Genomic DNA, 25794 nt, shown 5'->3' with positions numbered 1-25794 from the left:
GGGGCGGCATCTGACCCTACTACACATGTTCTTGGAGAGTGGGACAGAGGGTCAGGGGTCGGACTCTGGCCAGAAGCCATCTGTCTTTCCATTCCAGACCTGCTGTCTGGCCCGCAGGCCCAGGATGTCTGTGCAGTGTTAGTTGTGAACTTGGGTGTGGCCTGACCCCAGGTCTGGGGTGAGAAGGTGTGGGCCAGAGGCATGAAGGTGTGCATGAAAGGCCCCAGATGCCAGCTCCGAAGAACATGGGCTGCATTGGGACCTAGCCGGCCCGCAGGGGCAGGAGACCCCTGGCCTCTCAGCCCGGAGTTCCCACGTGGTGTCCTCTGCCTGGGAAGCTGGGGTATCCCCCACTGAGGATGTGCGCCCCAGGGCTCCCGTGTGGTGTCCTGGGGAGCTGGGGTACAGCCCCCACTGAGGGGCTCCCGCAGCCCCTCCTAGGCTTCCCCTTGCTGCCAAGCTCAGACTATACAGAATGTCACAGACTTGCTTATCTTACTCTTTCAGATAAATGCCTCTCAGCATCCTGTTTTTCTTATGTCATGCGAACAGGAAGCAGTGATTGTTTGCGATGTGCGTCAGCATGGCTCGGGCCCCGGCCGTGCCCCATGGTGCCTGCATGCAGGGCCCTGCCCACATCTGCTATGGCTCCCTGGCCATGCCTGCATGCGGAGCCCTGCCCCTGCCCACACCTGCTGCGGCCCCCTGCCCCTGCCCTGTGGGCCCCTGCCCACACCTGCTGCGGCCCCCTGCCCCTGCCCTGTGGGCCCCTGCCCACACCTGCTGCGGCCCCCTGCCCATGCCCTGTGGTGCCCGCATGCGGAGCCCTGCCCCTGCCCACACCTGCTGCGGCCCCCTGCCCATGCCCTGTGGGCCCCTGCCCACACCTGCTGCGGCCCCCTGCCCATGCCCTGTGGTGCCCGCATGCGGAGCCCTGCCCCTGCCCACACCTGCTGCGGCCCCCTGCCCATGCCCTGTGGGCCCCTGCCCACACCTGCTGCGGCCCCCTGCCCATGCCCTGTGGGCCCCTGCCCACACCTGCTGCGGCCCCCTGCCCCTGCCCTGTGGGCCCCTGCCCACACCTGCTGCGGCCCCCTGCCCATGCCCTGTGGTGCCCGCATGCGGAGCCCTGCCCCTGCCCACACCTGCTGCGGCCCCCTGCCCATGCCCTGTGGTGCCCGCATGCGGAGCCCTGCCCCTGCCCACACCTGCTGTGGACCCTCCAGCCTTGGCCTGAGAGACTGTGAGGGCTTCCAGGGTCTCCCATGGTTGCATGGGCTGGTGACCTCTTCGTCCACGCAGGACTGGCCCTGACCTTGAGGGTCACCAAAGGACCCTGTCACACACTGGGCTACACCACTGTGGGACAGTCACTGTCCCTGGGCCCCAGCACTGGGAGGAAATGACCAGGCCCACAGGGAAATGTCAAGAGGAAGAGGATTCTCGGGGCTGGGTGGAGAGGTCATGTCAAGGGAAGGGTGGCCCTAGTCCAGAGGCTGGAATTCCAGCGACACAGGGAAGAGGCTAGACATGATGGACTTTGGCTTTGACTCCAAAAGGCTGGGCCACTGGGGTTTAACAGAGATGTGGCTATGTTTGTTTGGTTTTCCTGGGATTCTACCACTACTGGGCTGGGCACAGTCGGTGGGGCATGGGAGAAGCAGCAAACTCCTCCCTCAGAAAGCCCAAGAGACACAAGTGGGGCCATGATAGGTAGGGCAGAGCATAGAAAGTGTCTGATCCAGGGAGTTGGGTCGTCAGCCTCAGACTTCCCACCTGGAAATGTAGAACCTCTGGTTTTTGCTGTTGCTGTTGGCGGTGGTGCTGTGTGTATGTGTGTGTGCTGGTCCTGGGGCTTAAACAAGAGCCTGGGCATTGTCTCTGAGCTTTTATGCTCAAGGCTAGCCTAGAGCTTCTGTTTTTTTTTTTTTTGCCAGTCCTGGGCCTTGGACTCAGGGCCTGAGCACTGTCCCTGGCCTCCTTTTGCTCAAGGCTAGCACTCTGCCCCTTGAGCACAGCACCATTTCTGGCCGTATTCTATATATGTGGTGCTGGGGAATCGAACCCAGGGCTTCATGTATACGAGGCAAGCACTCTTGCCACTAGGCCATATCCCCAGCCCCTAGAGCTTCTGTTTTTAAATCACATCGAGTCCTCACGTTTTCAGCGCATGTGCAGGGAACAAAGCGTAGGCACCGCCTGACAGTTGGCATGCTGTCGATAGGGTGGCTTCATCTTGCAAATAGGAGATTGCTTTACAGATAAAAAGGTCTCATTGTGAAGTGCAACCCTTCCACACATACACCCTGTCTGTGGGTCATCCTGAGGCCCAGGGAATGAGTTCTACCCATCCTTGCTGTCCCTGCCCCCTGGGTCACTGCCCACTTGGCTTCCACCTCTGAGCTGCTTGCCCCTGTCTGCAGCATGGGCACAGCAAGTGGGTCAGGCCGTCTTCCTGGGCCCCTCTTCTGGGCATGTCCTTCCTGCACAGAGAGGGCAGCCCACACAATGGAGGATGGGTGCTCCCGGGGCAGGGCCACCATGGACGCAGAACTTCTCCACTGCACGTGCGCTCACGAACCACTCAGGGCAGATTCTGAGCCACACGCGCAGCCAGTGTGCCACGAGGAGCTTCGCATGGCCGCGCCACGTGGCAGCTCCAGCTCTAGAGGGCTCCGGCCCAGTCCGCCTCATCCCCCGAAGTGCCTGGTGCCCGGTCACCGTGCTCCTGCTCGCCTGGTCCCCGGCCCTCACACCCCCGCCCAGTCCCCCTTCGTAGCTTTCTTTCTGGATGACAGGATTTGCTCTGCCATCTGCGTCCTGTCCCCCGTGCCCAACTCCGGGTGGATGGGATTGTGCCACTCGCACCGTGTAGGTGAGGCCCCCGCCTCCCTGGGACTCCGGCCATCCTGACCACCCCGGCGTCCTCTGGGGTCTCGGCTCTGCTCCGCCACTGCCCTTCCCACCACCTGCTTCCTGTGCCCTGCTGGGACGGGGACTCAGCAGCCCAGCACTCCCGCAGGCCTTCGTCCACGTGCTTACACAGCTCGCACAACACAACGTGCAGTGCCCACGTACACACATGCATGTATACATGTGAACACAGACACACATGAATACACAAAGTACACACAGTCATAAAAAGCAGTTGCTGTTTTCATTGAAATCGTACAGAATCGACATCAGCTTCAGCAATTTCGGGAAAGTTAACCATCTTGTGGGCAATGTGGTCCAGTCCCTTCTACTTAGGCCTTTTATTTTATTTTTTAATTTAATTTATTAATTGAACACAAATTTTTTTGACAAGGTGTTGTGCAAAAAGGGTACAGTTACATAGTAGGGCAGTGTGTACATTTCTTGTGAGGCCTTTTATTTTTTATTTTTTTGTCAGTCATGGGACTTGAACTCAGACCCTGGGTGCTGTCCCTGAGCTTTTTTTGCTTAAGACTAGTGCTCTATTACTTTGAGCCACAGCTCCACCTCCTGTTTTTTTTTTTTGCCAGTCCTAGGCCTGGGACTCAGAGCCTGAGCTCTGTCTCTGGCTTTTTTTTTCTTTTCTTTTCTTTTCTTTTTTTTTTTTTAGCTCAAGGCTAGCACTCTACTACTTGAGCCACAGCGCCACTTTTGGCTTTTTTTATATATGTGGTACTGAGGAATCGAACCCAGGGTTTCATGTATATGAGGCAAGCACTCTACCACGAGGCCATGTTCCCAGCCCCCACTTCCAGTTTTCTGGTGGTTAATTGGAGATAAGAATCTCATGGACTTTCCTACGAAGGCTGGCCTTGAACTATTTACTATACTCAGAACTCAGCCTCCTGAGTAGCTAGGATTACAGGCAGGAGCCACCAGCACTTTAATAATGTCTTTATGGCTTTTTGCATGAGCTTTTTTTCAGATTTACCCCCAAGGATATTTGATGGTCTTATACCATCAAAGTATAAGTGGTATTTTTTGCTGTAGTATTTTTAGCTTATAGAAGAGTATTTGAGCTGGGAACTGGTGGCTCACACCTGTGATCCTAGCTACTCAGGAAGCTGAGATCTGAGGATTGAGGTTCAAAAAAATAGTAGTTTGAGTGTTTAATAGTGACCTCGTGTTGAGCACCGTGCACTCTTGCTTAATTCCCACTTATCTTTAGATTCTCTGTGGCTCTGTGCATAACTTATCATACTCTCAATGGCTTTATCATTTCCTTTCCAAGCTCCATGTCTTTGGTTTTTTTTCTCTTATTTGTGCTGCTCAAAGCCACACTGATTCATCCTGGCACAGCTAGTTGAGTTCCATGTTTGAGATTTGTTGGTGGTGGTGGTTGTAGAGCTTGAACTCAGGGCCTGAGCTGTCCTTGAGCTTTTTTTGCTCAAGGCTAGCACTCTACCACTTTGAGTAGCAATCTACTTCTGGTTTTCCTGTGGTTTATTGAAGATACGAGTCTCACAGACTTTCCTGCCTGGGCTAGCCTTGAACCATGATCCTTAGCTCTAAGCCTACTGAATAGCTGGGATTGTAGGCATGAGCATTTGTTCACTGTTCCTCCTTCCCTTTCTGCACTTCCTTTAACACCCCCCCCCGGGGAAAAACCCCCAAAGCAAAAACAAACACTACCACCATCAACCACAAAACCCATGTCCCGGGCTGGGGATATAGCCTAGTGGCAAGAGTGCCTGCCTCGGATACACGAGGCCCTAGGTTCGATTCCCCAGCACCACATATACAGAAAACGGCCAGAAGTGGCGCTGTGGCTCAAGTGGCAGAGTGCTAGCCTTGAGCGGGAAGAAGCCAGGGACAGTGCTCAGGCCCTGAGTCCAAGGCCCAGGACTGGCAAAAAAAAAAAAAAAAAAAACCCATGTCCCATACAGGATGTCCTCTTTGATTCCTGGTTTGCCAAGTTTTACCCTCCATGATGAGCAAAGTGGATTTTAAGGAATGTTGCTCTGTATGGGATACAAATATCTGGTTTTCCCCCTTTATTGCTGTTGTGGGGTGAATTCACTGAGGATTTTGTGTTGTTTGAATTAGCCTGACTTTCTGACAGAGATTCCATGCGTCACTAGTCCCTGAGCTCAGCCTGGGGCCTGGGGGCAGAACCGTGGTAGAGAGCCTGGAGGGTGAGGCCCAGAGCAGGCAGAAGCATGAGAGACAGCCTGGTGGGGCGGCTAGCCTTGAGTCCTGAGGATGGACAGTCTCCAGGTGGCACAAGTGGCCATGGGAGGCACAGGTGGTGTGGGTGCTCGCTGCCTGACAGGCGCCCCGTGTTCTGAGGGAGCCCACCCGGGCCCAAGCCCTCAACGAGGGCTCCATAGTTCCTACCCTTGTCCCCACAGGCCAGGACCCCCTGCTGTTCTGGAAGGACCTGCAAAAGCTGTGGTCCAAGAAGGATCTCCAGCAGGTAAGTGGGGATGAGTGCTCGTGGCTGGGCGCCCTGCTTGCTGCCCTGTGTGTCTACAGAGCTGGCTCTCTGCAGCCCCCCTGGCTGTGGTGACTGCTGGCCAGCCACTCACTGCGGCAGGGCACAGCAACTAGAAGCTCTGCCCAGCCAGGACCCACCACAGTACAGGGACAAAGCCCTGTCCTTTGTAGTCTGACCGGGCGGGGGGGGGGGGGGGGAGGGAGAGGAGGGGGAGCCAGGGAGGGCAGGGATAGGTGAGGCTGCGGTAGATTCCACCAAGTTATCAACTTTCTGGAAGTTTTTATTGGCTTCCACACAGCTAGCACAAGACAGGCCAGCCAGTTGGGGCATGGAGACCTCCCTCTGTTTCCTTGGGTTTGTAGCTGGGCAAAGTCCAGTCTCCAATGTGCTTTTCTACTGCACCTGGCATGTGTTTGCCCTGAGAGTTTCTGTGGCGCTCTCAAGACATTCTGCTTCGGGGTCTGTGCATTGCCCCAGCCTTGCCTGCGGCTCCTTGCTTCTGCCAACAGCTGTTGTTCAGCTTCACGGCAGCACCTGAAGTGTCCCCCTCTCCCGCCCTGAGGGTCCTGCCCTCACCTACTGTCCTCAGCTCATGTGCTTCTGAGTTCCTGCCCCCCCTTTCCCACACATATGTGCAAAACAAGCATTGGGTGTGCATTTTGCTACAGGGAGCCGGGTTGTGTTTTTGTGTTTTTTTCTGGAGTGGCTGCACATGGTGAAGCCTCTTTACTTTGCCAGTTGTGTGGACTTTGGAGTCCACATTCTGGGAGAACGTGGTTCCTGATAGTTGGCTTGAAGCATCCATGTCACATGCTCTTGAGAAAGAACATGCACCATTTGTCCCTCCAAGCTTGGCTTACCTCACTCGGCATGATTTGTTCTAGGCCCATCCTTTTTCCTGAAGATGACATCATCTTACTCTTGCTAATGGATGATTAAAATTCCATTGTGCGTGTGTGTGTGTGTGTACATCACATTTTCTTGATCCACTCATCTGTTGCAGGACATCTGGGCTGTTTCCTTACTTTGGCTATTGTGAATAGTGCAGCAATGAACATGGAAGTGCAAATGTCTTTACAGTATCCTGGCTTCTAATGTTCAGGGCAGATGTCCAGGAGTAGGATGGTTGGGTTGTTTCTTTTGTCTAGTCATGGGGCTTGAACTCAGGCATGGGTGCTGTCCATGAGCTTTTTCACTCCAGGCTAGCCCTCTACCACTTTGAGCCCCAGCTCCACTTCCAGTTTTCTGGTGGTTAATTAGAGATAAGAGTCTCATGATGGCTAGGCATGTGGCTTAGCGATAGAGTGCTTGTATAGCATGCATGAAGCCCTGGGTTTGATTCCTCTGTACCACAAAAACAGAAGAAGCAGAAGTGGTGTTGTGGCTCAAGCAGTAGAGTGCTAGCATTTAGCAAAAGAAACCCAGGGGCAGTGCCCAGGCCCTGAGTTCAAGCCCCAGGACTGGCAAAAAGAATAAGAATCTCATGGATGGGGCTAGGAACATGGCCTAGTGGCAAAAGTGCTTGCCTCGTATACATGAAGCCCTGGGTTCAATTCCCCAGCACCACATAGATAGAAAATGGCCAGAAGTGGTGCTGTGGCTCAAGTGGTAGAGTGCTAGCCTTGAGCAAAAAAGCTAAGGACAGTGCTCAGGCCCTGAGTCCAAGGCCCAGGACTGGCAAAAAAAAAAAAAAAAAATCTCATGGACTTTTCAGCTTTCTACCCAGCCTGGCTTCAAACTATGATCCTCAAATCTCAGCCTCCTGAGAAGCTAGGATTACAGGCATGTGCCACCAGTGCCTCAACTACATTTAGTTTTTTGAGGAACCTTTTTTTCATGTATACAAGGCAAGCACTGTTGCCACTGGGCCATATTCCCAGCCCCTGAGGAACCTTAACATCAGAGTAATTGCACTGATTCACATTCCCAACTAACAGTGCAGTAGGGCTCCTTTTCCCTGTAACCCCTTCAACATTTTGTTGTTGTTTAAATTCTCCATGTTAGCCAATCTAACTGGGGCAAGATAGAATCTCAATGTTGTTTTGATTTACATTTCCTTTATGGCCAGGGATGTTGGGCATTTCCTCATTATTACTTCTTCAGAGACATCTCTCCTTAGCTCTTTTGCCCATTTATTGTTTGTTTTTTTTTAGTTCTTGGGGAGCTTAATTTCTTGAGCTCTTTGTGTATTTTGGATATTAGGCTTTTGTGGGATATATTGCTGGTAAATATCTTTTCCCAGTCTGTTGACTATCTTTGTGTTTAGTAACTATGTTGTTTGCCATGCAGAAGCTTTTAATGTAATCCTATTTGTCAATTCTCTTTCCTGTTTGATTTGCTGTGCCCTTGGGACCCTTTTCAAAAAGTTCCTACCTATTCCTGTAAGTTCTAATGTTTCTCCTATTCCATCTTGCAACAAAGTTTCATGTCTGATGTTGAGGTCTTTGAGTCACTTTGAGTTGATGTTGGTGCATGGTGATAAACAGGGATCCAGTTTCAGTTTTCTACTAGATGTCCAGTTTTCCCAACACCAATTCTTGAAGAGGCTACCTTTTTTCCAATGTATATTTTGGGCTCCCTTGTCACATATAAGATGACTTGGAGTATATGGCTTTATTTCTGGGTCTTCCAGTCTGTTACATGGATGTTTGGGTGTGTTTTTGTGCCATACCAAGCTGCTTTTGTTATTGTAACTCTGTAGTACAATAGGTCTGGGATTGTGATACACTAGCATTGCTTTTGTTATTGTAACTCTGTAGTAGAATAGGTCTGGGGTTGTGATACACCAGCATTGCTTTTTCTTGCCTAGAAGTGCTTTGGCTATTCGAGGTCTTTTGTTGTACCATATGAATGTTTTGGGGTTTTTTTTGGCCAGTCCTGGGCCTTGGACTCAGGGCCTGAGCACTGTCCCTGGCTTCTTCTTGCTCAAGGCTAGCACTCTGCCACTTGAGCCACAGCGCCACTTCTGGCCATTTTCTATATATGTGGTGCTGGGAAATCGAACGCAGGGCTTCATGTATACAAGGCAAGCACTGTTGCCACTAGGCCATATTCCCAGCCCTGTACCATATGAATTTTTGGATTGTTTTCTCTATCTTGGTGAAGAACATCTTTGAGATTTTGACTGGAATTTCATTGAATTTGTAGATCACCTTTTGGCACTATGGCCATTTTCACAATATTAATTCTACCTATCCATGAACATGGGAGGTCTTTCCATTTCCTAATATCATCGTCAGTTTCTTTCTTCAAAAATTTTTTTTTGGGGGGTCGGCCGTGGGGCTTGAACTCTGGGCCTGGGCGCTGTCCCTCAGCAATTCAGCTCAAGGCTAGCACTCTACCACTTGAGCCACAGCACCACTTCCAGTTTTCTGGTGGTGAATTGTAGATAAGAGTCTCCTGGGGCTGGGAATATGGCCTAGTAGTTAAGAGTGCTTGCCTCGTATAGATGAAGCCCTGGGTTCGATTCTCCAGCACCACATATACAGAAAATGGCCAGAAGTGGCGCTGTGGCTCAAGTGGCAGAGTGCTAGCCCTGAGCAAAAAGAAGTCAGGGACAGTGCTCAGGCCCTGAGTCCAAGCTCCAGGACTGGCCAAAAAAAAAAAAAAAAAGAGTCTCCTGGACTTTCCTGCCTGAGCTGGCTTTGAACTGCAATCCTCAGATCTCAGCTTCCTGAGTAGCTAGGATTACAGGCATAAACCACCAGTGCCCTGCTCTTCAGATTTTTATAGTTTTCACTACAGAGGTCTTTTGCTTCCTTGGTTAGGGTTATTCTTTTTTTTTTTTTTTTTAGTTTACTGCAAATGGAGCTGTTTTCCTGACTTCCTGTGGGGGTCTCTAGCGCCCCCCCCCCCCCGCCGTGCTCCCCCGACCTGTGGGAGAGACCGGGAAGGCACACCCGAGCCAAGCAAGGAACTGTGGTCCTCAGATCTCAGCCTCTTGAGTAGTTAGGATTACAGGTGTGAGCCACTACCACCCAGCTTCTCTACTCCTTTTCAAAATAATTCTGGAATTCCTCGCTAGGGCAATAAGACAAGAGAGAAAGACATAAAAGGTATTCACATAGGGAAAGAAGAAGTCAAACTATTCCTTTTTGCAGATGATACAATCTTATACCTAAAGGCCCCAAATGATTCCATCCCAAGCTCCAAGAGTTGATCAATAACTATGGCAAAGTAGCAGGATACAAAATTAACCCACAAAAATCAGAGGCCTTTTTGTATAACAACAATGTACAAGCAGAGAGGGAAGTTGTGGGGCACACCTGGAAGTCAACTAGCTGGCCCCGCCTGTTTCTCAGTCCTGGGGCCACCTGTGGCTAAGATGGCACCTGAGGATGAACCCGGAGGCGGTTCTGTGGGTTGTGACGCCCTGGCTCTTTCGCCCTTACAACCCTCCCCTTCCTGCCGATCAAAGTCAGCCCTGGCAGGAAAGTCTGTGAGACTCATCTCCAATTACAGAAAAAGCTGGAAGTGGCAGTGTGGCTCAAGTGATAAAGCGCTATCCTTGAGCAAAACGAGCCCAGGGCCAGCACCCAGGCCAAGAGTTCAAGCCTTGGGACTAACAAAGAAAAAAAAAAGAAATAGAGAGAGTGTACATCTTTGCCTGGTTCCTGGTTTAAGAGGAAATGGTTTTAGGTTTTTATACCATTTAGTATGCTGTTGGTCTGTTACATATAGCCTTTATTATTTTGAGCTATGCTCCTTCTATTCCTAGCTTTTCCAGTGCTTTTAACATGAATGGATGTTAGATTTTTTTTTTCCCAAGGTCTTTTCTGCATTAATTGAGATGATCATGTGATTTTTATATTTAGCTATATTTATATGGTATATTTATTGATTTATATATATATATTAAACCAGCCCTGCATCTCTAGGATAAAACCAACTAGATCATATTGTATAATTGTTTTGATTAGTTGTTGAATTTTTTTTTTTTTTTTTTTTTGCCAGTCCTGGGGCTTGGACTCAAGGCCTGAGCACTGTCCCTGGCTAATTTTTGCTCAAGGCTAGCACTCTGCCACTTGAGTCACAGCGCCACTTCTGGCCATTTTCTGAGTTGTTGAATTTTGTTGGCAAATATTTTGTTGAGGAGCTTTGTGTCTATGCTCATCAGAGCGACTGGTCTGTGGTTCTCTTACCATTGGGCCCCTTCCTTGGTTTTGGGGTGAGTGTAATGCTGGCTTCATAGACTGGGTTTGACAGTGATGCTTCAGTTTCTTTCTTTCTTTCTTTTATTTTTTTTTTGGCCAGTCCTAGGGCTTGAACTCAGGACCTGGACACTGTTCCTGAGCTTCTTTTTGCTCAAGGCTAGCACTTTACCATTTGAGCCACAGTGCCACGGCTTTTTCTGTGTATGTGGTGCTGAGGAATGGAACCCAGGGCTTCATGCATGCCAGGCAAGCACTCTACCACTAAGCCACATTCCTAGCCCTGTTTTTTTTTTTTAATTTAATTTTATTGTCAGGGTGATGTACAGAGGGGTTACAGTTACATACGTAAGGTATGTTACATATGTGAGTACATTTCTTGTCAAACTTGCTACCTCCTCCCTCATTTTTCTCCCACTTTCCCTCCTCCCAGCCCCCTCCCCAAGTTGTACAGTTAATTTCCAACATATTGCTTTGTATGTATTGCTGTTACATTGATTCACTCTTTTTCCTTTGTCTTATCATTTTGATGTTCCCATTCTGAATTAAAATAAATGTATATACAATACCCAGGGTGCCAAAATCAAATACAGTGACAACAGGGGATAAAACACAAGAAAGAATATTGAAATAAAAAAGAAATAATTTCACATAGTACATTAAAAATAACAACAACAATGGAAACCTCTTGTTTCCATATCTTGGAGTTAATTTCACTTAGACTCATCTTATATAATCATATATACATAGCTATCAAGCTATTCTGATCCTCTGCTCGGACTATCCTAAACATACTAATTATTACCAGTGAGGGAAACCATAGAATCTATATTTTTTTGGGTCTGGCTCAATTCACTTACTATGATTTTTTTTCCAGCTCTTTCCATTGCCTTACTAATGGGGTGATGTCAGTCTTTCTATTTCATGGAAGACTTTGAGGAGTACTGGTGTTAGTTCACCTTTAAAGGCCTTATAGAATTAAGCTGAGTGTCCACCCGGACCTTGACTTTCCCTTGCTGGAAGACTTACTTCCTCAATCTCATTATGTGCAAGGGCTTATTTCAGGAGCTTCTATCTTCTTGGTTCCACTTAGGAAGCTTGGATGTCTCTAGGAATTTATCCATCTCTGCTAGTTTTCCATCTTATATGAGTATAGGGTTGGGTTTTTTTGAAAAATATAATTAATTTTACTACATTGATTTTCTCAACAGTTTACCAAAACAAAGAAAAATGACACCAAGTATTTCTCTATAGTACAGATATTGACAGGCAAAGGACTATGAACTTCAGAGTTCACTGTAATTATGTACTGGTATTGCATTTTTAGCAACACTACAACAGACAGTAATCAACATGTATAAACACAAAATGAGCCTGGCAAATGCGTATCTCTGGTCAAACAGAAATGTTACTTTGTACAAATGCTCTGTGGAAAAAATGCATAAAACTTTACAAGAGTTGAAAATATAATTTTTAAACAAAGGCTTCCTGCAAACTAGGAACAATAAAGCAGGTAAAATTCTCATTTGTCTATATCCCTGTCAGAGGATGAAGCAGTTTTCTGAGAAACAAAAACGACTGTGTGTTTGTTTCCCATGTTATGCATCAGAGTCATTTGCAGATCCTAGTCCGCAGTTACTCTGGGCCATTGCTCTCCTTGTCCCGGTCCTTCCTAGATGCTCCCACCACGGAATCATCACGGAGGATCGTCCAACCCGGGCCCTCTTCTGACTTCACTTCACCCTGTTTGGCTTTGGGGTTCTTCTCATTTGTATTCCTATCCATTCCTCTCAGAACACTAATGAAATCCTTCTTGGAAACAGTAGATACCAACTTAGCTTGCTTCCGAACAGAGCCTCCTGCTTCTTTTACCTTTTCATCCTCATTCTTTTGATGTTTCTGGACAGCATTAAATAGCTGCACCACACCCCTTGTTGCAATTCTCTGAAGATTTCTTTCGGCTTTTTTCTGTTTGACAACGTCTGGCTTTATACTCTGCACATCATTTCCCACTCCCGCTTCTTATCAAGTTGTATTATAAATATTGTTATGTGAAAGGATATTCGGCAGTTTTGAAAGTGCGGCAAACTTTGATATGGTGCTCTGTTTTCTTTTCTCTCGTCTTTCTTGCTTTACCTTTTCTTTCTCCTTCTCTAGCTCTTTGCTTTTGATGAGAATGGTAGACTTGCTTTGGCATCCGCCCAGCCACGTTGGTCCCAGTACCGGATTCTGCACCTTGTTCTATCTCTTTGTCACAGGGCTCCCCACTATCCGCATTGTCAGCTTCCACTGCTTCTTCATCCGCCAACTGACCCACTCCCTCCCTCGGAGCCCTCGCTCCCGGAAACATCGTCCCCTTGGTCTCCCAGCTTCGACGCTATGGAGCGGGCTACCCTTTTCAGTTTCTTCTTCTTCTTCTTCTTCTTCTTCTTCTTCTTCTTCTTCTTCTTCTTCTTCTTCTTCTTCTTCTTCTTCTTCTTCGTTTCACTTTCTTCCCCACACTCACCCATGAGTCTTGCACGGCCACCTCCACGTTTCCCTCGCCGGAAGTGCCGAGTATACGTTTTGAAAGTAGTCACGCCTAATCCTTTGAACTCCTGGGATGTTTGTTGTGAAGTGTCCTTTTCTTTCCTTGTTGCTTTGTTAATGGCTAAGATTGGGATACTTTTGCTCAGTGCCTAGTGCTCTGCCAACTGTGCCTCCAACCGTGTGATGTTTGTTTCCTTTGGCATCTCTAATTTTGTGGATTTGAGTTTCTTCTCTCCTTTTTTTAAAATCAGTTTAAATAAGGATCTATCAATTTTATTAAAATTTTCCAAAAAAAAAAACCAAAACAAAACAAACAGGCTTTTACTTGTTCTTTATATAGCTTTTTTTAGTCTCTAATCTAGTGATTTCTGCCTGATTTTTACTATCTCTCTCCATCTTGTGGTTTGGGTTTGGTTTGTTCCTAGTTTTCTAGAAGTTTTAGTTGCATCATGAGGTTATTTACTTGAGCTGTTTCTGTTTTATGTGTGCACTTAGAGCTATGAACTTTCCTCTCAACACTGCATTTTCTGTATCCCAAAGGTTCTGCTTTGATGTGTTTTTATTTTCATTGGATTGTAGAAACTTCCTGATTTCTTCCTTTATTTCTCCAGTGGCTCACCTGTTATTCATGGTTGTGTTGTTCAGTCTGCATGTGTTTGAATGTTTTCTGTAGTATCTTTTGCTGTTGAGATCTAGTTTAATTGCACTGTGATCAGATAGGATACAGGGAGTTATGTCAGTTCTTTTGTACTTGCTCAGACGTGTTGACTGTCCATGGATGTGATCTATTTTGGAGAAGGCTCCATGGGCTGCTGAGGAGAATGTGAATTGTGTGGTTGTTGAGTGGATTACTCTGTAGATGTCTATTAAGTCCATTTGGATTTATGGTGTCATTTAATTCAGGGGCTTCTTTGCTGATCCTTTATTTGCCTGACCTGTCCTTCAGTGAGAGTGGGGTGTTAAAGTCTCCCCTGCTATAGTGTGGGGAGGGGGTGTCATCAGTCTTTGTAAGTCTAGGAATGTTCATTTGATGCATTTAAGTGCTCTACTGTTTACTGCTTACATATTGACCACTGTAATTTCCACTTCGTGGCTGATGCTCTTTATTACTGTGTAGTGCCCTTCTTTGTTTCTTCTTACTGCTTTTCATGTGATATTTATTTTATCAGATAACAGTATGGCCATTCCAGCCCTCCTGCAGGATGCATTCGTAGGAAGGACCTTTTTTGTGTTTATCTTTGAACATGAGGTTTGTTTCTTGGAGACCACGGAATTTTGGATTCTGTTTTTGATCCAGGATGCTGTTTGGGGAACTGAGCCGTTGATGTCTAATGTTGCTATGAAGAAATATGACATGTTTTCTGCCATTTTATTGTTTTCCTGTAGCTTACTCTTTCCTCTTCTTGTTTTACTAAACTAGTCCTACTCCTCTAGTGGTTTTTACTCATTGCTGTGTTTCCTTGACTCTGTTTTCTTTATATAGTGTGCTTCCCTGTTGTATCCTTTGTAGTGCTGGTTTAATGTGCATAATTTCTTTAGTTTTTGTTTATCATAAAAGGTTTTATTTTCATAATCAATTGTGAATGATAGCTTTGTTGGGTACGCTAGTTTAGGTTAGCCGTGTTATTGTTCAGAGCTTATTGTCCAGGCTCTCCTTATATTCAGAGTTTGTGTGGGGAAACCTGCAGTTATTTTAGTCTTTCCATTGTGATAAAGTTTCCTCTTTGAGTTTTTATTTTGCTGCCTTTAAAATTAATATTTTGGTTCTTTTCTTTCTTTTTCTTTTCTTTTCTTTTTTTCTTTCTTTTTTCTTTTTTTGCTTTTTCTGTATATCTGGTGCTGAGGAATCAAACCCAGGGCTTCATGTATACAAGGCAAACACTTTACCACTAAGCCACATTCCCAGCCCCTAATTCTTTGTTTCTTTTATTTATTTTATTTTTTTTGGCCAGTCCTGGGCCTTGGACTCAGGGCCTGAGCACTGTCCCTGGCTTCTTCCCGCTCAAGGCTAGCACTCTGCCACTTGAGCCACAGCGCCGCTTCTGGCCGTTTTCTGTATATGTGGTACTGGGGAATCGAACCTAGGGCCTCGGGTATACCGAGGCAGGCACTCTTGCCACTAGGCTATATCCCCAGCCCTAATTCTTTGTTTCTTGAGTCCAGTTTTCACAACCTGGGAGGATTTCTCTGGTCCGTCTGCTGGGAGTTCTGTATGTCTCTGACAGATGGGAAGATTCTCCTCAAGGTTGGGGAAGTTTTCTGCTATTATTTTGTTGAATAGGGTCACAAGGCCTTTAGTTTCGAATTCTTCTTCTCATCTATCCCAATCGTGTAGATTTGATCTTTTAGCCAAATCCACCAGTTCTTGAATTTCCCTTTGTTATGTTCTTTTTTGTTGTTTGTTGGTCTTGGGGCTTGAACTCGGGACCTGGGCACTGTCCCTGATCCTTTCTGCTCATGGCTAGCGCTCTACCACTTGAGCCACATAGCTACTTCCAGCTTTTTCTGAGACGTTTATTAGAGATAAATGTCTCACTGACTCCTGCCTGTGCTGGTTTTGAACCACGATCCTCAGATCTCAGCTTCCTGAGTAGCTAGGATGACAGGCGTGAGCCACCAGCTCCATCCCACAGTCTGAGTGTTAGTCATTCTCCCTGTGCTGCCCCTTCAGGTGGCTTTCTTCCTGTATGTTCCCTGAGCACTAACCTGGGCCGGTGTCCACGCCCTGCAGCTCCTACAATTCCACTGAAGGAATGATACACGAGGTGCTAGCATGGCATGGCTCAGGTAAATACCGGGCTGCTGGTGTCCACAGTGCACAGCCTATACTGATAGCAGCTTACTGTAAAACCTTGGGGGATTTGTTGTTGCTGTTGTTTTTTGTTTTTGCAGTGCAGGGGTTTGATTGCAGTCTTGTTTGTACTAGTGCTCTGCTGCTGAGTCGTGTCTAAATCCTTTCTGTGCTGTGTATCTGAGATAGGGTCTGCCTGTCCAGGTGCCACCTGGGCTGCGGTCTTCCTGTTGTAGGCTTTGTTCCATGGCTGGGGTGGTAGGTGGGCACCTGGGCTGCAGTCTTCCTTTTGTAGGCTTCGCTCTGTGGCTGGGGTAGTAGGTACCCTGATGCCTACCATCTCCCATTGAGATGGAACCTCAGGGCTTTTCTTCCTAGCTGGGCTGGAACCACAGGCCTCCCAACCTCAGCCTCCTCCCACATAGCTGAGGATGACAGGTACATGCTGCTGTCCAGCTATGGGCCGAGGCATCTCATGTCTCTGCCCAGGATGACCTCAAGCCCTGATCATCCTGATTCAAGCCTCTTAAGTAGCCAAAATGAAAGGTGTGAGCCTGGCTCTTCTGTCTAGGTGAAAGGTATGTAAGGCAGAGGACCACATAAGTGCTTGGTTCCCCACATCTGCCGTCAGGAATAAACAGCCAGCACTAGACATTTCTGCTTGGGTTCTGGCTCCTTTCCTTCTGCTCTCCTGTTGCCACTCTGCTTCTTTGTGTCCAGGTGCATCCGATGGGCAGTACAATGTGGCCATCGCTTCCCCTCAGGGCGGCACAGCCCTTTGTCTGGCCCAGAACAAGCCCCTGCCTTGGTTGGATAATTAGTGTGGACAGTGACCATTGCCCAGGACCTTGGGGTGCAGCGGAACAGAACAGAATCTCAGCAGCTTGAAAAGTCACAGGAATGAAGATGGTTGCTGAATAACGACAGTTACCTTCTGGATAGATTAGTCTTGGAGACTTCTGTGTGGGTGGAAGGCTTTACTAGGGTGCTCTGAGTAGGAGACAACAGGACAATGAGATTTTGTATCTCCAGCTCCAAGAGGAAGCCTGGCGTGGGTTTGCTGCCCTGGACGACCCTCTGGCCACACTGCTGGACTTACTGGAGGATAGCCAGGGCAATTACAAGAAGGGCCACTCTCTGGCCATCTGGATCACCTGTGTGCTGCAGCACCGGCTGCAGGAACAGCTACTCTCAGGGCCACAGGTGAGCCAGGCACACAGCAAGTGGGCTGCTTGCCAAACCTGGGTGGGCAAGGGCTGAGGGTACCTGGCCAAGGTGCTGCCTGTGAGCCTGGCCTCGGCCTCCAGGGAGCCTGTACAAAAACGGGGTGTCCTCCTGTTTCCAGAGAGCAGTCTGCCACTGCTCTCTGCCTGTGAGCACAGGCTGTGGCTTCCAGAGCCAGGCCCAGCTCCAAGCCAGTGCCAGCCTCTGTGCTGGGCACTGATCCACTGAGATGGGACCTCCTCTTCCAGGATAGCCCAAGGATTGCACAGCTGCAGGCCCGGGCGCTCAATGTCCTCACCAAAGGCTCTCCTAAACTGGTGGAGCCGCTGTCCAGCATCTTCCGGCTGCAGGATATAGACAGGAGCTTCCTCCTGGCTCATTTTCACCACCTCCAGCAGGAGGGCAGGTTCGAAGAAGTGAGTGACTCTCCATGCCACTCTTCCCAATGGAAGGGGGCTCCAAGAAAAGACCCTCTTCAGCAGGGAAGGCTGACAGCTGGAACTTTGTGGGCTGGGAGCTGGGGTGGAGGGTCTCAGGGGCTCCCAGGGTGCAGGGTCCCAGGGGCTCCCAGGGTGGAAGGTCCCACGGGCTCCCAGGGTGGAAGGTCCCAGGGGCTCTCAGGGTGGAGGGTCCCAGGGGCTCCCAGGTAGAGGGTCCCAGGGGCTCCCAGGGTGGGGGGTCCCAGGAGCTCCCAGGGTGGGGGGTCCCAGGGGCTCTCAGGGTGAGGGGTCCCAGGGGCTCTCAGGGTGGAGGGTGTCAGGGGCTCTCAGGGTGGAGGGTGTCAGGGGCTCTCAGGGTGGGGGGTCCCAGGGGCTCTCAGGGTGGAGGGTCCCAGGGGCTCCCAGGTAGAGGGTCCCAGGGGCTCCCAGGGTGCAGGGTCCCAGGGGCTCCCAGGGTGGAAGGTCCCACGGGCTCCCAGGGTGGAAGGTCCCAGGGGCTCCCAGGTAGAGGGTCCCAGGGGCTCCCAGGGTGGGGGGTCCCAGGGGCTCCCAGGGTGGGGGGGTCCCAGGGGCTCTCAGGGTGGAGGGTGTCAGGGGCTCTCAGGGTGGAGGGTGTCAGGGGCTCTCAGGGTGGGGGGTGTCAGGGGCTCTCAGGGTGGAGGGTGTCAGGGGCTCTCAGGGTGGGGGGTGTCAGGGGCTCTCAGGGTGGAGGGTGTCAGGGGCTCTCAGGGTGGAGGGTGTCAGGGGTTCTCAGGGTGGGGGGTCCCAGGGGCTCTCAGGGTGCAGGGTCCCAGGGGCTCCCAGGGTGGGGGGTCCCAGGGGCTCCCAGGTAGAGGGTCCCAGGGGCTCCCAGGGTGGGGGGTCCCAGGGGCTCTCAGGGTGGAGGGTCCCAGGGGCTCTCATGGTGGGGGGTCCCAGGGGCTCCCAGGTAGAGGGTCCCAGGGGCTCCCAGGGTGGAAGGTCCCAGGGGCTCTCAGGGTGGAGGGTCCCAGGGGCTCTCATGGTGGGGGGTCCCAGGGGCTCCCAGGGTGGAAGGTCTCAGGGGCTCCCAGGTAGAGGGTCCCAGGGGCTCCCAGGGTGGGGCGTCCCAGGGGCTCCCAGGGTGGGGGGGTCCCAGGGGCTCTCAGGGTGGGGGGTCCCAGGGGCTCTCAGGGTGGAGGGTATCAGGGGCTCTCAGGGTGGAGGGTGTCAGGGGCTCTCAGGGTGGGGGATCCCAGGGGCTCTCAGGGTGGAGGGTCCCAGGGGCTCTGAGGGTGGGGGGGTCCCAGGGGTCCCAGGGTGGAAGGTCCCAGGGGCTCCCAGGTGGAGGGTGTCAGGGGCTCTCAGGGTGGAGGGTCCCAAGGGCTCTGAGGGTGGGGGGGGGTCCCAGGGGAGCCCAGGTGGAGGGTCCAAGGGGATCCCAGGTGGAGGGTCCCAGGGACTCCCAGGGTGGGGGGTCCCAGGGGATCCCAGGGTGGAGGGTCCCAGGGGATCCCAAGTGGAGGGTCCCAGGGGATCCCAGGTGGAGGGTCCCAGGGGCTCTCAGGGTGGAGGGTGTCAGGGGCTCCCAGGGTGGAGGGTCCCAGGGGCTCTCAGGGTGGAGGGTCCCAGGGGCTCCCAGGTAGAGGGTCCCAGGGGCTCTCAGGGTGGAGGGTCCCAGGGGCTCTGAGGGTGGGGGGGTCCCAGGGGTCCCAGGGTGGAGGGTCCCAGGGGCTCCCAGGTGGAGGGTGTCAGGGGCTCCCAGGTGGAGGGTCCCAGGGGCTCCCAGGGTGGAAGGTCCCAGGGGATCCCAGGTGGAGGGTCCCAGGGGATCCCAGGTGGAGGGTCCAAGGGGCTCCCAGGTGGAGGGTGTCAGGGGCTCCCAGGTGGAGGGTCCCAGGGGCTCCCAGGGTGGAGGGTCCCAGGGGATCCCAGGTGGAGGGTCCAAGGGGCTGTTCCATGTTCAGTATGTGCCAGGCATCTGTGTCCCAGGAGCCCCTCGTGCTGTTTGAGCCAAGCGCTCAGGGCATGATCCCTGGCATGCCTGCCTCACTCCTGCCCATGTTGGCTTCCTCTCTCCTACAGATAGTTGCCAGCACACACTGGTGCCTGGCAGTCTAATTACCCAGCTGTGTGCCCACCAAGCCAATCAGGTTTCATCAGGAAGTTTGAACATGCAGGGGAACCACTAACCTAGGCTGGCAGACCCTTCCTCTGCTCCTTTGCCCGTTGTTACTTCACTAACTTGGCTGTTTACTCCTTGTGCCTGTTCTTTGCTAGGTGTTGGTCTTGGTCTGCATTTTGGCAGTGAGCTCCATAGCTAGAAGTGTTCTGCAAAGGCCAAGAGGAGAGGGCCAATAAAGGCTCCATGCCCTGGGCCTGCCTCTACAGCCAAAGCTTGGACACAGTGCTAGCACTCAGGGGACACAGGAAAAATGTCGAGGCTGAGTTTGTGTCAGTCCCCCCTGGGGAGCTGCCCCGTCCGGGAGACACACTCGGCAGGCACCAGACTGTGGTGTTGAGGCCACAGAAACAGCCACAGGATGTGCCGAGTTTGGCAGCTGAGGGTGAGAATATGTAGAGCTTTTGGAATCAAAATGTGCTTTGAAGCTGGGCGCTGGTGGTTTACATCTGTGATCCTAGCTGCTCAGGAGGCTGAGATATAAGGATCGCAGCTCAAAGCCAGTTGGGCAGGAGAAGCTGTGAGACTCTTATCTCCAAGTAACCACCAGAAAACCAGAAGTGGCACTGTGGCTCAAGTGGTAGAGTGTTAGCCTTGAGCTGAAGAGTTTAGGGACAGCATCCAGGCCCCAAGTTCAAGTCCCATGACCAACAACAACAAAAAAAAAAGAAGTAGGGAGGGACTCTCTGAGTCACCACTAGCTCTTGTGCAAGCTTAGAAGGTTCTGAGGAAAAACTAAGCCCTCAAGCCTGGCCAGGAGCTCTGAGCTGACCCTGACCCAGGTGAGGCCGCGAGGGTCAGAGGGGCGAGCGGCATGTAGGAGGCCCTGAGCCACCGCTGCAGCCGCAGGGGGCCACGTGGCTCCTGGGCAGCTGGGATCCACAGGCCCAGTGTATTGCTCGAAGCCCCCTAAAGGGAATTGCAGCTGGAGTGTTCCTGCTGTGTGCACCGAGTCCACCATTCCAGATCTCACCTCCGGCCCGCTGCCGTCAGGACGCCGTGAAGAGTACCCTTAAGTGACAGGCAGCACGGCAGGTGGATGCCTACCTCGGCCAGGGGTGCAGGTGTCAGAGCCGGGGGCTCCCCAGACACGGCCTAGCACTGGGCCTTGCCGGGGCTCGGTGGCCCCACACCTGTCCACCCTTCATCCCACGACCGACTGGTGTGGAGCCTGAGGAACAAGATGGCTGTGCCCGGGGAACAATGCAGGATTGAAGGCTCCTGCCCCTGTGGCGTGAGGCTGAATGGTGGCTGTGCCTAGGGAGAGTGCGGGCAGGCAGAAGGACTGCTAGTGTTCCGGGCGTCTTCTGTTACACTCCTGCCTTTCAAAGAGTGTCTGGGCTGCTGAATGTGCCCCCCTCACACTCAGAGGCCGGCATATCCCGACACAAAGGAAGCTCTTGTCCCACACAGGCCCCTTCAGCGAAGAAAAGCCATTGTCCCCAAGCGGGGCTGCCCGGCAGGCGGTGCATGCTCCACTGCCCACCACCGCGCCCGCTCGAAAGGGGCCGCATTCAGGCCTGTCCGCCCGGATTAGCAGGGACTCACGACTCAATGTGCTGCGATATTTCATGTGGAGGGCAGCGGCTGGCTCGGGGCAGGATGAATGCCTGCTTTTGTCTGCTGAGTTATTTTATTTACATTTTTTAAACAGCTTATCAAGGTAAAAAGATAGCTTTGCTTTAAAAAAAAAAAAAAAGGAAAGAAAAGCCCCCTTGGCTGTAGGCCCACTTGGAGGTGGAGGCAATGCGGGCGTCGAGGTCCTTGGCCATGGAGTCTGGGCCTTTGGCCAGCCTGGGCACCTGCCCAGCACTCCTGTCCTTTCCATGGGGCCCCAGGGAAACCACGGGACATTCTTCCAGAAGGCCGCTGCCCCAGACCCTCTCGCTTGCTTGATGTTTTCCCCGCAGGAAGCCACACTCCTCTGCGTGTCTGACCAGTGTTGTCCTTAGCACTGCCTGCTTGCCACCCGCAGGGCAGTGCCAGTCAGGAAGGCAGGCCGGTGCGGGGAGCGTCCTGCTGGCCTCCGTCCTCCCCGCCGCTCCATTGCTCCTGCTCCCTGACCGGGGCGGGGGGGGGGGCTGTGGGTGTGGGGCAGCCATGGGTTTCCAGGCACCCTGGGCTGCTGGGTCCACCACATGGCCAAGCCTGAGGCGTGTGCCCCTGAGACGTCTACCAGCGCCTCAGAGAAGTCACCCACCCTGTGAGTCCAGACCACAGTGGCCCCAGCTTGAAACTCTGAGATTGGGGGTCCCAGAGGAGGTGTTTCTGCTGCCAGCCACACCCACAGAAACCCTGGGGCTGTAGATAGACGTGGACAAAGGGCTTGGCCCTAGGCATGCTGAACACCCCCCCTCCCCCACTGCAGGAGCAGCACCAAGGCCACAAGAGGGCAGCCTGGGTACACGCAGTCTCCACCCTCAGTCTGCATGGCCTGTGCTCCCCACGGTTTCTGGGTAGTGACCAGTGGCTCAGCCCACTTGACAGGTGGGCCTGAGGTGCATACCTAAGGCACACATCCTACCTACCCTCCTAGGCCAGAGTCCCCGGGAGGGTGAAGACCCACGGTGTGTGAGGTGCTGGCAGGCACACTGGCCTCCTCTGGCTCTGGTGGCTATTGGGGGAACTCTGAGCCAGAAACAGCCAGAGCCTCCCAATGTGTTGCTGCCTGTGTCTCTGCTGAGCAGCCCCACCTGGTAGCACCCGGACCTCCTCACCCCCCCCCATGCCCTCCACAGCCCTGTCACACAGTGCCCCCCTCCACCCTGCACCGCTTCTCCCTACGCAGCACAACCCTCCCTGCGTGCCGTGCCTCTGTCCCAAGTCCCGTGTGTACCCCCAGTCCCTGTATCCCTTCCCACGCCCCGGGGACCCCCCCTGCGCAATGCGTCCCTTCCCACGCCCTGGGGACCCCCCTGCACCCTGTGCCAGGCAGGGCCTGGTGAGACCCAGTCTCGTGGACCCAGGCCAGCCTGGAGGCGCCTGGTCAGCCAGAGGGAAGGTCTCAGCCATGTCCCCACTGCGCCCCAGGCTGGACGCCTCCAAGCCTTTCCCAGGCTGCTATTTTGGGCCTCCGTGAGCTGCGGGGGGCGGGGCACCACTGCTCTGTGGACGGCTCCTGCCAGTTATTTTTGCTCATAATGGGAGCACAATATATAGAAATTATTAATAGCAGCTTGGGCTGTGATACGTGCAGGCAGTCAGGGCCTGGGTTTTTCTCTGTCCAGTGGTGGGAAGGTTTGTGAGTTTGAGCTGCCTCCCCCATTCCAAGGCTGACCTGGTTGCTGTCAGAACAGCAATCACCTCGAGGCTCTGCGAGCACCTGGGGGGCTATGGCCGTGGATCCCCGTGTCCACCGCGAGAGCCTGGGGCAGCTGGGCTGTGGATCCCCAAGCCCACCTGGGGAGCTTGACTGTTGGTCCTCATGTCCACCAGCCTGTCTTTCCTCCGGCCGCTCCCAGTGGCTAGACTCGGGGTACCTGTGGGCTGTAGGTCTCCTGCCTTGTGGAATGTGCTCGGAGGGACTGTTGGCCTCCAAAAACCCATGATGACCTCCCCTCACCACCACCTCTCAGGCTGCCAGGGTGTGAGGTCCACCTGGCCCCTCAGCTGCTGGCCCTGGGACTGGCCGTGCTGTCCTTCCCTGGAGATGTACCTGGGAGGGATGGGGCAGGAGGAACACGTGCATAGGTCAGCTGGGGGCCTCTTGCTCGCCCTGACCACTGGAGGGAGGGTGACTCCACCTCCACTTGATCACCCCAGGGTGGCTAGGTCTGAGCAGGGGGCTCTAAGAGTCCTGGAGCTACGCAGCAGTGCACAAAAGGTCCCTGTGGGCACATGCCCGTGGTGGCCAATGGTAGTGCAGAGTGTAACCCCCGCCCCCCCCACACAATAATGCTGTGTCCCCCTTGTGCGCATGTGTGTTAGATAGCTCCCTTTGTGTTGCCAGGCAATGGTGCTGGGCACAAGGCTGAAGCTGCAGCCAGAACTGGATTTTGAAAAGGTAAATACATGTCTTTCTCATGCAAACCGTTTAAACTCACACTTGGATGAAGCCCAGATTTCCAGAAGCAGGGTTTGGTGGGGACAGGTAAGGTCTCGGCCGAGGCCCGAGGTGGAGGGGAGGGCCCGGGCCAAGGAAGAGGCCACAGGGGCCGCCAGCAGCCCCGTGGCCTCAGCATGATGTGCAGAGCCCACCATGGGCCTCGGCCTGGCTTGGCTCTGTGTTCCAGGACCTCCAGCATGCCGGGGCCGGGGCCCCCCCAGCGTGGGGACAACGGCCCCGCCTCCTTAGACTCACGGTCTCCCTGTTTCGATGGTTGTTCTAGCTAGCCTTAGAGGGTCAGCAGAGGAGACCCTATCTCTGGGGATCCGATGTGGATAACGTACTCCCTGAAGTCACGGTGCCTGTGATCCAGCTTGTCTCCACAGGACATTGCAGGCCTACCCCCCCACTCCAGAGCTGCACTGGGTACCAGAGGGGCTAAGTACACACCGAGCAGTGCTGTGCCCAGTGTGTGGGTGCTGGCTTGAGCTCAACAAGGGCTGGAGACTCCATCAGAGGCGCATGGCACAGCCCTCCACGGCTCTGGGCATGGGTATTCATGGTGGGAGAGGAAGGGAGGTCAGAGGGCTCTTGCAGGGAGCTACAGAAGGGACTTCATCTTGGCTTGGTTCTTACCAAGTGGCTGGTGTGGCCCCAGGCCACAGCCAGGGCCCCTTCGGTCCCCCTGGGCTCCAGGACAGCTCAGCAGCCTTTTAAGGGTGCTCTAGGCTCTACTCCCCAGGTCTAAAGATATCCTTTGACCACCAGGGTAACTTGCCAGGTGTGCTGTTGCCATCCTGCAAGTGTCCAACACATACAGCCAGAGGTGACAGCTGAGCCTCTAAAGGCCTCTAGCTTTGCCCATGTGGCTGAGCCCACCATGGATGAAGCGTGTGTGTGTATGTGTGCTCACGCACGTGTGTGTGTGTGTGTGTTCGTGTTCCTGAGTTCGTTCTGTTTCTCTCACAGATGAGCATCCCATTGCTGCTCCAGGACAGAGTGGACCTTGTGAAGAGCTACGTGGCCAACTTCCCAGACCTCCAGAGAAGGTTGCTGGACCTCATGGACTCCTGGTGCCAGCCCGGCTTTGACATCAGGGATGTGGCCAGGTGCGTCCCAGCCCCTGGGCTGACCGGCCTCCTGGGAGCCCAGGATCACGGGTCTGGGAGAGGCAGTGGGTCCACTGTGGCTCTCAGCAACACCTGGCTTTAGGTTGATTTTATATTGTAGTGTTTTGAGAGTTTAAAAAGAAAACATTTTAAGCTGGGCTCCAGTGGCTCGTGTCTGTAATCCTAGCTACTCAGGAGCCTGAGATCTGAGGGTCACAATTCAAAGCCAACCTGGGCAGGAAAGTCTGAGACTGTCTCCAATAAACTACAACAAAACAGAAGTGGAGCTGTTGCTCAAGCAGTAGAGCGCTAGCCTTGAGCCAAAAAAGCTCAGGAACAGTGCCCAGAGTTCAAGCCCTAGGACCAGCACTAAAAAAAAATTTAAAAAGATTAGAAGTTCTTAATCTGTATTATATGCATATATCTTCATCTTTAATGTGGCTTGTTTTTTGGCTCTTCTAACAGCATCTTTCAAAGAGCAAAAGTTTATTTTATTGAAATCCAGTTTGCCGGTATTTAGGAATTTTAATGGATCATGATTTTAGTGTTATAACTGAGAATCAAGTGCACAAATATCTTTCTATGTGCTTGCTTCTAGAAGTTTCATATTTTAGGATTTATTTATTTAGTGCCAGTACTAGGGCTTGAACTCAGAGCGTGGGCACTGTCCCTAAGCTTTTATTGTTGTTGTTGTTCAAGTAGGCACCTACCACTTAAGCCACAGCTCCACTTCCAGCTTTTTGTTGGTTAATTAGAGATAATAGTCTCACGACGTTTCCTGTCTGGGCTAGCTTAGAACCGTGGTCCTAGGAGATTATGAGCATGTGCCTGGCTGGTGCTGGGGTTTTAACGGAGGGCCTTGCTTTTGCTAGACAGGTGCTCAACCACTTGAGCCACAACCCCACCCCAATATCTCCTCTTTTTATGTTGTTTTTCTCAGGTATTTGTCATGGTGA

The 25794-nt window shown here is 52.2% G+C and overlaps 1 protein-coding gene across 1 annotated transcript in view; it reads left to right on the top strand.

Annotated features, from left to right (window-relative positions):
• Exd3 (exonuclease 3'-5' domain containing 3) overlaps positions 1-25794 on the top strand; it is a 78734-nt gene that overhangs the window by 13396 nt on the left and 39544 nt on the right. The window contains 5 exon segments of the mRNA XM_048346861.1: positions 5325-5389; positions 16913-17083; positions 17353-17520; positions 23634-23687; positions 24699-24838. Of these exon segments, the coding sequence (XP_048202818.1) occupies positions 5325-5389; positions 16913-17083; positions 17353-17520; positions 23634-23687; positions 24699-24838 (598 nt within the window).

The sequence above is a fragment of the Perognathus longimembris genome, chromosome 1 (assembly GCF_023159225.1).
Source record: "Perognathus longimembris pacificus isolate PPM17 chromosome 1, ASM2315922v1, whole genome shotgun sequence".
Lineage (NCBI taxonomy): Eukaryota > Metazoa > Chordata > Mammalia > Rodentia > Heteromyidae > Perognathus > Perognathus longimembris.
This window is presented reverse-complemented; position numbering and strand designations above follow the sequence as displayed.